This window comes from Cannabis sativa, chromosome 2 (genome assembly GCF_029168945.1).
Source record: "Cannabis sativa cultivar Pink pepper isolate KNU-18-1 chromosome 2, ASM2916894v1, whole genome shotgun sequence".
NCBI lineage: Eukaryota > Viridiplantae > Streptophyta > Magnoliopsida > Rosales > Cannabaceae > Cannabis > Cannabis sativa.
Window position 1 is genome coordinate 5,296,438 of NC_083602.1, and position 14,090 is coordinate 5,310,527.

General features: G+C 30.6%; 1 protein-coding gene across 1 annotated transcript; it reads right to left on the bottom strand.

Annotated features, from left to right (window-relative positions):
* Positions 1-1,444: 1,444 nt before the first annotated feature.
* On the bottom strand, positions 1,445-4,818 carry LOC115719819 (uncharacterized). Its single transcript, XM_061109974.1, has 3 exons — positions 4,319-4,818; positions 1,998-3,608; positions 1,445-1,916 (listed from the first exon to the last, which is right to left on the bottom strand). The coding sequence occupies exons 2-3, from the start codon at positions 3,507-3,509 to the stop codon at positions 1,794-1,796; spliced, it is 1,635 nt and encodes a 544-aa protein (XP_060965957.1). The 5' UTR covers positions 3,510-3,608; positions 4,319-4,818; the 3' UTR covers positions 1,445-1,793.
* Positions 4,819-14,090: the final 9,272 nt, after the last annotated feature.

Here is a 14,090-nt window from a genome sequence, read left to right on the forward strand (position 1 = left end):
GTTGTTGCGACTTTCATGGAGAATGTGTGAAATGTGAAATGTAGAAGTCGTATGCCGAAACAAGTGGCGGTGAAGACTTCTTGGAGAAATGTTAATCATGGTCGAAGATTTATATTATGTTGGAAGCATTTGGTGAGTTTTGTTCTTCTTTCCATGATTTTATTTTCCTTTGATGGTTCACAGTATGTAACGAAAATGGTGGTTTTTGGAAGATTATGGGTATTGTGATTTTTGGCATTGGTTGAAATTTCTGAACGATCAAGAGAAGTGATATTGGGGCTGCTTAGAAAAATTCTACAGTTGGAGAGTGAAATTTCCTCCATTACAACAATGGATGAAGAACCTGCATATTCAGTGGACAGGATTCGTAACATGTCACAACAAGAGAGTTGAATCAATTGTAGAAAGCTATGGTCAAAGCAGCCACGTTGGTGAAGATTTTGAGAAGAAAATTGTTAAAAGCTGCACAAAACATTTTTTATTTTGTATTGTAATAGTGATGGTATTGCATGTATTTGAATTTTTAAGTTGCAAAATTGATAAAAGTTTGACCAAAAATTTCTTATGTTTGTAGGTGTTATTAGTGGTCTCTTAACTCTGGTTGTATTTATTGACTGAAATTTTTTGTTAACATATCTGCAAAATCTTGCAGATCCTATATTTATTTATCATGAGCACTAATTTTTTCTTTGTCAATTTAAACAAATATTATATGGTAAATATTCTTTGATAGTTGCAATTGTGAATCAACATCATGAGCCCTGAATGCTAGCCTTCTATTAGCCCATGTTGGAGTAAGAACATTTATAATCTAATCATTAATTGGGTGTTATAGATTTTCTGTAATATCTATCTTTTTTGGTATTTATTCAAATTACCTCACTCTTATTCTCTGGAAGAAGCTATTATTGTCTTTATTTTCTATTTGTATTTGGTGAATTCCAAATATTGGAATAACAATATTAAATTAGGTCCAATATTTGCTTACCTTGGAGCTGAAGAGCCTATTGATCAAGATATCCCAACTATTGGCTTCCTCACTGATAGTGCTTCTTCCTTTAAAGCTCTCATAGTTTTCAGGTAACACTTAATTTATATATATTACCTCACTCTTGTTCTGTGGAAGAAGCTATATTTGTCTTTATTTTCTATTTGCAACAATGTGTTGATCTGTCAAATAAAAAATGACGTTGGAGTAGGGTTTCCAATAAAGATTAAACTTTCATGCACAATACTTACTACTTACACTCCCATTTTGGCTGAGGTATGCTTAGCCATAACTGATATATCGTATTCATAGTCAGACAATGTCTTTTTAAATGTATAAAAATTATCTGTTTTATTTTCTATATCATATCATCCATCATAAGATAAATAAATTTTACATCATGATTCTAATACATATTAGAACAACATGTAAAGTGTAATTAACTTGTAACCTGTCTTGGAAAAACATATTGCCAAAGTATAATTATTCTAATACATATTAGGTCCTGAAAAGTTTTACAAAAAAGCAACATGTTGACTATCTTAATCTCCTTGAATGTTACACAAAAAACTACCCCGAATGATCAAAATATTACATGATTCAGGGATATACAGCTTGATCTAACACATATCAGCGTATTAGCTCCTGAAAAACTTTACAAAAAATAACTTGTGTCTCATAGTATGTTATGACTATCATAATCTCCTTGAAAACTTTACAAAAAACTACCCCAAACGATCAAAATGCTACATAATTTAGGGTTATACATCAAATAAGTTTGCACAATTCATAATCTTTTAAGAAGCTACAGTTGAGGTCCTTGAGCAGCACTTTCCCTAGCTTTTTGTCTTTCTTTTCTTTTCTTCCTGTTGATTGTTTCTTTAGTTGGGTTTTTGACAGGCGGGCGCCCTCCCTTTTTCTTCTCAACCTATACAAATATAACTTATAGTGTAATATCATTTTACATTATTAAATTATCAAAAACACTTAGAACAAAGATTATAAATACCGTATGTTCGGCTTCATTCTTGCATGTCCTTCTACTGTGTCCAACTTGTCCACAATTACCACAATGATTAAGCTGTCCTTTTTTACTAAGCTTGATTGCATTAGCAGGGGGTGGCTCATTAGCACTCAAGTTTCTTTTCTTCTTTGGCCTTCCGGGGAGGTTGTTTTCATGTGGAGGTAGTATAGGATTACTTCCTTTGTTTGGCCAGTTGTCTGGGCTTGGCACTGGGCCCACTGTACCTTCGTAAGCTGCTTTGTAAGTTGCTTTGTGGTACCACGAGTGAATATAACCCCACACTTCATGTTTGGCAAAAAATATTGTGGCCAAACCATGTCCACATGGAAGTCCTGTCAGCTGCCATCTTCTACATGTGCATGTGTGTGTATCCAAATCAACAATTAGGCGCTTTCCATCATTCATGGTTACTTGAAACATTGTAGCATTTGCACGTTCAACAGAGCAATATGCAGAAATTTCCATTTGCTTATCCAATATCTTCATGATATTGTTATGCACAGGGTTCTTCCACTTGCCCACATTCTCCCTATTTTTGGTAAACTTACGCATCAGCCAAAGCCTCAATGACTCCAATAAAGTTACAATTGGTTTATCCCTTGCATTCAAGATTGCACTATTGAAACTTTCGCAGATATTGTTAAGCAACATGTCACACTTCACAGATTCTTTGAAGTGTGATTTACTCCACTCAAATGGGTTCTTTCCAGCAAGCCAATTGTAAGCTCCCTCATTAACATCTTTCAAGTCCTTCATTTTTCTTTCAAAGTCAGCTAGGGTTGTGGCTCTTGCTGCAGCCCACAACATTTGTTTTAGCAGAAGTCCAGGGAAATCTTTCTTAAAATTACCGTGCATGTGTCTCACGCAAAAACGACCATCAGAACCAATGAAAATCTTGTCCACTGCATTTTGCAAACCCTTTTGCCTATCACTCATCATCGTGTATATGCAAGGATTGGTGGGATGCAAGTCTTCTTTCAGCAGCTCCAAAAACCAAGTCCAGCTTTCTGTAGTCTCTTTTCCAACCACTGCATATGCAATTGGAAATATTGAGTTTGCTCCATCAATCCCAATGGCAGCCAATAGAATTCCTTTGCAATAGCCTTTTAAATGACAACCATCTAATCCAATTAGCCTCCTGCAACCCCTTATGAAACCATCCTTACATGCCTTTAAACATATGTAAACCTTCTCAAAAACTCTTTTACCATCAACCAATATAGTTTGAATCTTTGCAGTACTCCCAGGGTTTGTTTCCAATAGTTGCTTGCAATAGTCTTGCTGACCACCAATTGTAAGTTTCTGGCTCCCTTGCATTCTCTCTTTCAATTTCTGGTTCACCGGCATATTCTGCCTCTCGCATCTCAAAGTCATCTTGTTGTCTTCTAACCACTTCTGATACCTCAATTGGTGCTTCATAATCAGGTGCAACTTGCTGTAATGGTTCAACCACTCTTTCAACTTGTTGTGTGTTAGGTTGTGTGAAAGGTGCGTCATCTTCAATTTCTTGACTTTCCTGAATGGATTCTTCTTGCATATTGACCATTTTCATTCCACCATAATATAGCTCAACAGTGAAAAGGTTATCATCATTTCCTGTACAATATAATAATGTTATTATGAGATCAAATAAATCTACAACAAATATTTAGTGAGAGTTATCATTAGTTCTCTTATTATATTAAGTTATAATTGTTTTAACATTAAGCACAAAATCCATAACATACAAATGCACACACTGTTAAACAATTCTAAAAGAAAATTAATGCCTTATCTTTTTTTGAAAATCAATCTTGTTCACTCTTTCTCAACCTCAAAGGCACTTTAAATGAATATAAGCTGAATTGTGACAGAGGCAAGGCTAACACCATTTAATACTTGAGTGTTATATTAACACTCAAATATTTAGAACTAATAAAAGATAAAAGTCTTTTCGATTATTGCTAAACAATTTTTAGAACTATAAAAACAGTAGAAAACAAAAAACATGTGACCAAACATATGTTCAAATATAGGGAAAATCCTTTAATTTTTTATCCCCTCATAATGAGACAATATAGCAAACATAGCCACGTGCATTTTTGTAAAGGGAAATACATTTATACCCCATTCTCAAAATATTCAAACCCACTTCAATATTCAAATATTTTTTAATATCATTTCACCATGACCCACACTGCCTCAAAAAAATAATCATCTATAAAACCCACCATTTTTACTCTGTTCAACCAACAAACAACAAAGGAAACATTTTTTTTTTATTATTATTATTAAAAAAAATCCTAATTTCACAAGAGATAGCATACCGTAATTCGGAGGATTGTCATCTTCTCCTCTGATTTTCACCATGGTCTTCACCTCGTAGTGGAAGTTGAAGAAACGACCACCCACAACAATAACCAGCCCCTGGTTCACTCAACGATGAGCCCCTGACGATTGCGAAGGCAGCAAAACAAGAAAAATCCTTTGACGCCAGCACAAACCGCACAGCTACATCGTCGCCGGTAATGGAAGCTGGAGAACCGACCACCCACAACAGTGTGTGCTCTTGATTTTTGAGAATACCAGTGGGTTTGGGAGTTTGGGATTATAGGTTTCGACAGAAGAAGAAAAGGCAGATTTTTTTATGTAAAGAAGAAACAAATTTTGATTTTGAGAAGTTTTATTAGATTCTGATATAATTTTGTAAATATTTTTTGTTTTTATTTTATTTTGTTTTAATTAGGAAAAAAAGTTCTAAATTTGGATTTTACTTATTAGACTTTATTTTATTATGTATTATTTTCAAAACACAAAAATAGTTTTAATTACCACCTGTGTATTAAAGCAGCCACGTCGTTAGATAAGTTGAGTTGGATTTAGGGGTTAACGGGGTCAATGCACAAAACAGTAAATTGCAAACGGAACGGGACTTAAGGGGGTTTTCCCACCAAAAATAAAGAAAAGGGGGTTAAGTGTTAAACAAATGAAACATAAGGAGGTTTGGCCGCAAATTTCTCTTTTTTTTTAAAAGAAAAATGCTAAAAGGTATTTATAGTGGTAGTATTTTTATGAGGTGTAATTAGGTTCTAATTATTTTAATTTAATAAAAATAATAGAAAATTGCTAATTAATTATAATACTTCATGTTATAAGAGTGTTAAACAATTTGATGCCTCATAACAATACAATATTTTGAAGTTTTTTAATTTATGCTACTACAACTAAACTTTTTTGTACAAATATAGTAATTTTTTTTTTCTCATATTATAAGTTTTTTGCAAAATTAGAGTTAAAGTCACACATCATATCCAAATGTTATGATTCCAACAAAAAAAAAAGGTGTTATGAAACTTTACCTATGGAATCATCTCTTTTGACTGACAAATTTTTAACAATTATTATCGGAGTTATTGATTTTTGGCTCAAGAGAATTACTGGGAGGAGAAAGAAGAGTTACGATTTAGGTTGCGAATGGGACATAGTTGAGATTGCAATATGGTTTAATGGTTATTGAGGGTTGCGATTTGGATTGTAATTGAGTAGAGATTACGATATGGTTTAATGGTGATTTAGGATTGTAATTTACGTTGCGACTGAGCATGACAGAGATTACAATATGATTTAAAGGTAATTTAGGATTTTGATTTGGGTTACAATATCGTCATGACTGAGATTGCAATATAGTTTAATAGAGATTTAGGATTGCGATTTGGGTTACAATATAGATTATGATTGAGCATGACTAAGATTGTTTGTAATATGGTTTAATGGAGATTTAGGGTTGCGATTTGAGTTGCAATAGCAGTTGCGATTTGTGTTGGAATATCAGTTGCGACTATTTAGTTTTGTTTAGGAAATCAATTGAAGCTTCATGTAGTGGTCTTGCGATTTAGATTACGATTAGGTGTGGCTGAGATTATTACATGGTTTAATGATGATTAGGGTTGCGATATCAGTTGCGACTTCGTATTCATTTTGAAAATTAATGGAAACTTCACGTGATGGTCTCGAACAATCATAGAGAAGAGAGAATGACTCAAAGGAAGAGAAAAAAAGAGACTGAAATTGCGATATATGGTTTGATCATGGTTTAGAGTTGTGATATGTATTGCAAATTTCGTTTCAATTTGGAAGAAACCAAGCTTCACTTTTCATGGTAGAGAGTGACTAGGAGTTTGGGAGGAAGAAGTAGAAAGATATTTATTTTAGGCTACACCTTCAAACTGGGGAGATTTAATTAAATGCTAGAAAGAACAAGAATTCATTGCAGTAGAAAATAAAAAAAAAAAAAAGTAATTTATGAAGAAACCGTAAAAATAAAAATAAGATATATACTTAAAACGTAAAACTAAATAAATAACGGGAAAATAGAAAAGAAAAAAAACTAATAAAAAGAAGTAAAGATGCCAATAAAAGTATAAGTAAACTGAAATTGTTATGAAATAATATAAAATAATATAAAGTAGATGAGAAGAAAGAAGAAGAAGATGAAGAGAGAAAGAGAAAGTGAATGAGAATTTCTCAGTTCTTTATTCCAATGGGGTGAACCCCTATTTATACAAATACAAGAGTGAGATATTAAGAAACTAAGAAAAAGGGAAACTAAGAAAAGAGTAATGTTAATTACAATTAATGGTAATAAATAAAAGATTTGGACATCCACATAATTAATAATATTTATAACACTCCCCCTTGGATGTCCATAATAACTGCCTTATTAAAAATCTTGCTGAAAACTTGATCAAAGGAAAAAGAGTATAGTGTAAACTAACTCCCCCTCATTTAGGCATTTGTGGAGATCTTCTAATCGACGAATTTCGATCTTGTCTGCCGTCTTCTCAAATGTTGATGTTGGTAATAACTTTGTGAATAAGTTTGTAAGATTGACACTTGATTGAATATGTTGAACACCAATATGCATTTTCTTAAAGCGTATAAAGAAGAATTTCGTGAAATGTGTTCTAACTCTATCTCCTTCAATGTACCTCCTTTTAGTTGAGCGATGCAAGCAATATTATCCATAGAGAATTGCTTGGGTTGATACTTCTTTATTGAGTGCAATCTATATGTTTCCCGAATATGCTATGTCAATGATCTCACTCACACACATTTTCTACTTGCTTCATAAAATGCAAGTATGTTAACATGATTTATAGTTGCCTCGTTAAAAACCTTGCCAGAAAAACCCAGTGGGATAAAATCTGAGCTAGGGAAAAAGAGTACAATATATATTTCATATTCATAACTATTTGCAAGTTGCCTCGTTAAAAACCTTGCCAGGAAAACCCAGTGGGACAAAACCTGAGCTAAGGGAAAAAGAGTGCAACATGAATATGTCTCCCCCTCATGCACATATGATCCATAATTCTTTTGGTGATAAAAAATCTCATAAGATTATTGTTATCACTTTTAAAATATCACCATATATAATCTTTGGTTATATATTTTCTATAACTCTTCCAGAGTATGTATGGACTTCTAAATTATAGATGAGGGGTTCGTGGAACATTAATATTTATCCAACTAATTGTATCATTCATGTGTATATACAATCTTGTTCATACTAAAATTTAACATTTCAAGTAGATATGAACATAACACATTAATGATAATATAAATTTTCGTTTGTGACAATGATGGTACTCCAAGACCATATATTTATTCCATCTTGTTTTATGATCTTAATTTCCATATCAAATGATCATATATCTATAATTCTTGATACATATGAAGTACTTCAGGACTTCAATACTAATGAACAAACTTTATACATTAATATTTCTCGAAATACAAAAGAAATAAAAGTTTGTTCTTCAATTAATCAAAAACTCTTCAAGAGTCTATCACAACGTATAATTTACGTATTTATATTGCATAGACAACCATAGGTATCTTTCAAATAATAATTTACTTACATGTCTTTATTTCATACAAAGATCTTTGTCATATAGTGCGCGCGACTTTGAATTTATATCACTTAAGACATGTATTAAATTCTTCTAGAATTTTTAGATAAGGCTTATTTCAAGTTCTCACTATATTAGGAGCTCCAAATAAATAACCTTTTGTTCCAACATTTATGTGACGCTTATAAATCCTCATAAAATATATTCCAGGCTATAATCAAATCATGATTATATTTTCTCAATATTTAAGCCTTACTTCAATCAATCTCAAGTCTATGCAAACTTTGTACAACAATTCATTATGTACAAATACATATATACAAATTTCTCATTAGAAATATTTATTTGCACACCCTACAGGTCTTACTTCACTTTATGTGAGTAAATTTGCCTAGATTGCGTCATAATATTTTGGCCAAAAATCAAAATGTATGTCGATGATTCTCGACAAATCTAATACCATGATCCTTGCTATCTCATGTTAGTTTATTGCATATGCAAACATTCAATATTTATTGTCGACAAAAATTTCAATAAATGATAACTTCCTCCCATATTGACATAACTTATAGAGATCTCTTTAAATTACATATTTTTCAAATATGTTTATCATTTATAGGTACCTATATAGAATCACTTCAGGGATTCAATTATGATCAAATGTGTTATGTCTAACTTCTCTTGGGAGTCTTTTCGAGTACCGTTTTCATCACGGTTATCATTTTAATACTTTATAACATTAAGGTATCTCCATGAGTAACTCTAGATTTAACAACTTCAGGGCAAATCAAATGAACATTTATTAATAATTTCTACATTATTCATTTACGCTTCAGGCGTTTTCAACTCATTCTATCTCAACTTTGAATAATATTGATTTACAGTTGGTATATATCATTTTTGAACTATATTGTTCTTATATACTTTGTGCAAGGATCATTTTTCAAAAATTATCATCGATCCCAACTGCTTCTCTCCCCCTGATCGAGAGAATTTTTAAAAATTGTGATATCTAATAATATTAATATACCTGTAGGGATTTCAGTATATCACAATGAATCAATATTTGTTTAAACTCATATATACTATATGACATTGAACTTCAGGTTCAATAAACTTCAGTTTCAAGTTCAATCCTTATGAACTTAATTCATTTCTAAGAATGAGTCATACGTGTATAATTAGAAATACATAAATTTACACATTTTGTAAATGCATGATTATATAATCTTATCACATCGATAAGAAACTATGCAATAAAAATCTAACAATGGCTCAAGATTGTTAAGAAAATATAATTTAAATATTTTCTATGTGGAAATATATGCACATTCTTCTTTTGAGTCTTATAAATAACAATGAGAAGAATCTTCTGGTTCTTCAACAAACTTTAGTCAAATTCTTTGACAATTTATTGCATATGATTGATCATGTCAAAATAATTCAATTCATGAACTTCAGGTTCACTATAATTTGTATTTCAATGAAACTTTCAAAATGTAATGTAAATTCATTACAACATAATCATTACAAGTTTCATTTTTTATATACACGAATAATATAATTATATTATTCTCCAAAACATATACACTCTTCAGGAATCACTATCATCAATTCAATGATGTGTATAATTTAAAAGATACATGACAACTTCATCATGTTATTGTAATGGTCAAATAGATATAACCATAACATATCATTCATTTTTCCTGATATCTTTTTAACAAGTCGTCTAATTTATTAATAGACTATTCATCAGTCTAATTATCATGACTTGATATATTATATATTTAAATGTACAACAAGTACATATAATAAGTTATTTATTATCACTTTCATAACTAGATAAAAGTTACACATCTAGGTACATACAAAGACATTTTACTACTCAAAGTAGCAATTGTATGTAAGACTTCTTGAGGAAGCTTTTCAACTAATCATTTTGTGATTCTTTATCACTTTGATTATATTGGATCACTAACAAATATTAGTAAATTATATATCCACTTTTGGGAATATGCAAACTGAATTATATGGTAACTATATATTTACATATCATGTACCAACAATAGTTTGAAACTATTGATTTCAAGAAATAATAAAATATGTATATATTAATTTGCTTCTAGCATTACCAATATATGTGAAATCTATATTCTTTGAAATAAAATTTCATGCCTATTCATTCTCTTTAGGTAATGATATTTAAATATTCTAAATGTACAATAAGTTTGTACAATTCACATTCTATTAAATAATCAAGTATACTTTTATCTTGATTATAAGTGTGTCCGTACTACAAGTACGCGACCACTATTATTCAATTCCACACATGATATATAGATTTCATGCACTTTGATTGTGTGTGGTATCTCATCTTTTGGTTGTTTCCACCTTTTTTTGGAAATATTTGAGTAGTAAATCATGTCATTGATTATTTAAAATCATTACATTCACTTCGGGGAATGACGTTGAACAAGTAGAACATTATTATAAATTTCTTAAAAATTTATTACTTGTTCATCCATAAAAATATAAGAAATTATTCAACAATTTCTTTTACGATATTTCAAAGAATATATGAATGCAATTTTTGCATAGTCTCCAAGATGTATGCAAAATTTAATTTTTAATATATGTCAGATTCAATAATTTCTAACATTGCAAGTAATAACAATGTATAATAACATGACTAATACGAGGAATCTTTAAAAGTAATTGACTTCAATTCGTATCATTCTCTGCAGGGAATGATGAACAATAAATACATGCCTCATGTCTTTAAATAACATTAGTCATGCTCATTGTTATTCTTATACTTTGATGTTTCAATGCAATTTTCTTAATATTCTTTTTGGATATTCAAAACCCACTATAAAATTGCATCAATAATAATCATTTTTAATGATTCTTTAGTTGTATTCACATAAATACAATCATTTTTTTTTTGACAAATATAAAACATTTACTTCAGGAAATGTTTGTCAAAATCTATATCGATATTAGATTACTTTTCATTGTCCTCAAAGAATACAAGAACATATATATAAATATGTATTCATCTCTTTCATTATATATCCATCAACTATATAATGAATATTACGTTTGCATAATCTTCAGGATATATGCAAGATTTTATTGAGGACGCATAATCATCAGGATATATGCAATATTTTATCGAGGATGCATAATCTTCGGGATATATACAATTTTTTTTATCGATGATGCATAATCTTCAGGATATATGCAATATTTTATCGATGATGCATAATCTTCAGAATATATGCAATATTTTATCGATGATGCATAATCTTTAGGGTATATGCAATATTTTATCGATAATACATAATCTTTTGGATATATGTATAATTTATATAGATTTTCTCTATCATATCATAGACAAACATATATTGTAAATATTATGAATGATAAGTACATAATATGTATATATATATGAATCAATAATAAATATATAAAAATATATACATACATATATAATATATAGATATATATAAATAAAAAGAAAAAAGAAAACAAAGGATTCTTGAAATTGTTTCAGTCAGATAAGTATATATATAAATATATATTTAGTGTATCGTGACTTTGAAACAATTCAAGAATTTTAACAAAATACTTACATTGGGTCTTAGGAAGAGACTCATGCTTGAAGCTTGGGCAGAGACTCGTGCTTGAAGCTTGGGCAGAGACTCGTGCTGATAACGTGTTATGAAATAATATAAAATAATATAAAGTAGATGAGAAGAAAGAAGAAGAAGATGAAGAGAGAAAGAGAAAGTGAATGAGAATTTCTCAGTTCTTTATTCCAATGGGGTGAACCCCTATTTATACAAATACAAGAGTGAGATATTAAGAAACTAAGAAAAAGGGAAACTAAGAAAAGAGTAATGTTAATTACAATTAATGGTAATAAATAAAAGATTTGGACATCCACATAATTAATAATATTTATAACAGAAATAATATAATTTTTATTTTATATTATGAAGAATAATTATTCAATGATTCAGTAATTTTTGTGTTATTGTAATTGATAAATACATATATTTATTAAAATTTTATTGTATTTTTTGGACTTACTCTATATGTGCTTAGGTGCTTTTTAGGCTTGTTGGTCATGCTTTAATCTATATTTTTGTGTTAAGTTATGATAATTTATTGTATGTGTGATGTCTGTCCAAATTTATATTTGTTCGTGTCTAACTTAATTTGTATCAATTTCATACCGTGTCAAAAATGCTTATGAAAACTGAGCTAAGCCACTAATGTTAGCTTAGTGGTGAAGGAGGATGGAGAAAAAGGAGAGGTCATAGGTTCGAACTCAAGATCTTTAAGCTATTAAGTTATTAATTGATTGTAAAATACAATTACGCTATAAAAGTTGGTAAGAAAAAAGCAAATGTGAACTTTTTTAAAAACGGTGAACATTTTCAATCACCAAAGCAATCTTGTGATAAGGTGGGGTGGCTTGCTAGGATGGATAGGTTTAGAGATGACTCAAACCATCCTCCAAATCTTGAATTTATGGCAGGTAATACATTAGTCATTATGGAGTTTGTCTAGAGGCCAAGGAACAAGGTTATTCATAGTACTGAATTTGTGATTAGGCAGGATATATATATATGAAAGGATGACAGAGCAAATTTTAGCAGTAAGATTTCTGACCCGCTGATTGGGAAAGCGTTGGCTATTTGCGTGGCAGCGGAGGTTGCCACCTCCAAGAGAATGAAGGTGGTTAGCGCTAAAGATCAATGGCGTGAATTTGGATAATGTGAGAGTGAAGAACATTATCCAAAGATTTACCAGCAATTTCAGAGCTTGGGAGATGATGCATATCTCTTGGTCTTGCAATTTTATGGTCCATACATAGTATCGGTTAAGTGGGCAAGAATTGTTGGAAGAGATTCAGGATTTACAAGAGGATTATGTTGAGTGGAACATTGATACTCATTCATATGGATCTCTATTTCTCAGGATCCTTGCAATCATTTGTTTCCTAGTTTTCTTTTTAAGGTAAATATCATTTTAGACCCTGTGTTTTGCTAAAGTTACCAATTAGATCTTCTGTTTTGTTAAATGACAAAATAAACCATTTATTTTCCAAAATGGTAAAAATAAGATCCTGAACTGATTTTTTGTCAAAATAAAATTTAATAATAATTCGATCTAAATGTTATTTCAAGAAAAAAAAAATCGAATCTAAAGGTGTTATGACAAAACTGTTTACATTTTATGTATTTATTCGTGTTAGTAATTGTCTTCAAGTTGGTTATATTATAAAAAAAAAATGTAAAAAATTAAACTCAGGGTCTTACTTTTTACCATTTTGGAAAATACAGGATCCATTTTGCCATTTAACAAAACTGAAGATCCAATCGATAATTTTTACAAAATACAAGGTTCAAAATAGTATTTACTTTTTTTTTTTTTTTTTTTTATCTGAATGAATTGGTGTCTTCTGTTGAAGGCACCCTCTTGTGAGTGCTGGTTATTGTGCCAATCTGGCTTCAAACATAAGATTGCAAATATTTATTCATGAGTCAGATTGTCTCCAATAAACATCACAAAAATTCAACAACAAAGGTACCAACCAAAACAAAATGAAAAGAAAATACTTGTATCAAACATCAAAATCACTACAGTCTTCAGTTGTAGACATGCCTTTGGTCGGTCAACACTCAACAGAGAAGAAATTATTCAGAGCAGCTAAACTAAAGGCCTCCTTCGTGAGCTTGCAACATTAAAAACTCCAAGCATAAATGTAGAAACTAAAAACACAAATAAAACCAACATGAACAGAATTCAAAACAATGCTTAGAACTGATCTTACATCCAAGGTGAGAGTCTGAAACCCGCAGTCAAATCCAGTAGTTATAAGCCTCAACACAAAGCTAGCTTGATCTGTCAAATCCTCATATACAGAAGCCTATAGAGCTAAGGAAAACTTGGTACAGTCTGTTAGCCTTTGAATCACTAAGTATGTAATGTAAATAAGAAAAGAAAGCCTCATTCTGTACAGTTTATCGCATAGCAAAATATTCAGAGCAACATAATTAACAAAGCCCTATAGCAAATATAATAACTACTGACTGTGTATAGAGTACAACCATAATCACATATAAAACAACAAGAACAGAAACTAATAACAACACACAAAAGATATTAATCTTAC

Bases quoted from the DNA above. Each gene is read 5' to 3' on its own strand.
- LOC115719819 (XM_061109974.1), bottom strand. From the start codon at position 3,509: ATGACGCACCTTTCACACAACCTAACACACAACAAGTTGAAAGAGTGG. The intron at 1,917-1,997 runs GTATTTATAATC...ATATTTGTATAG, and splicing joins AGAATGAAGCCGAACATACG to GTTGAGAAGAAAAAGGGAGG.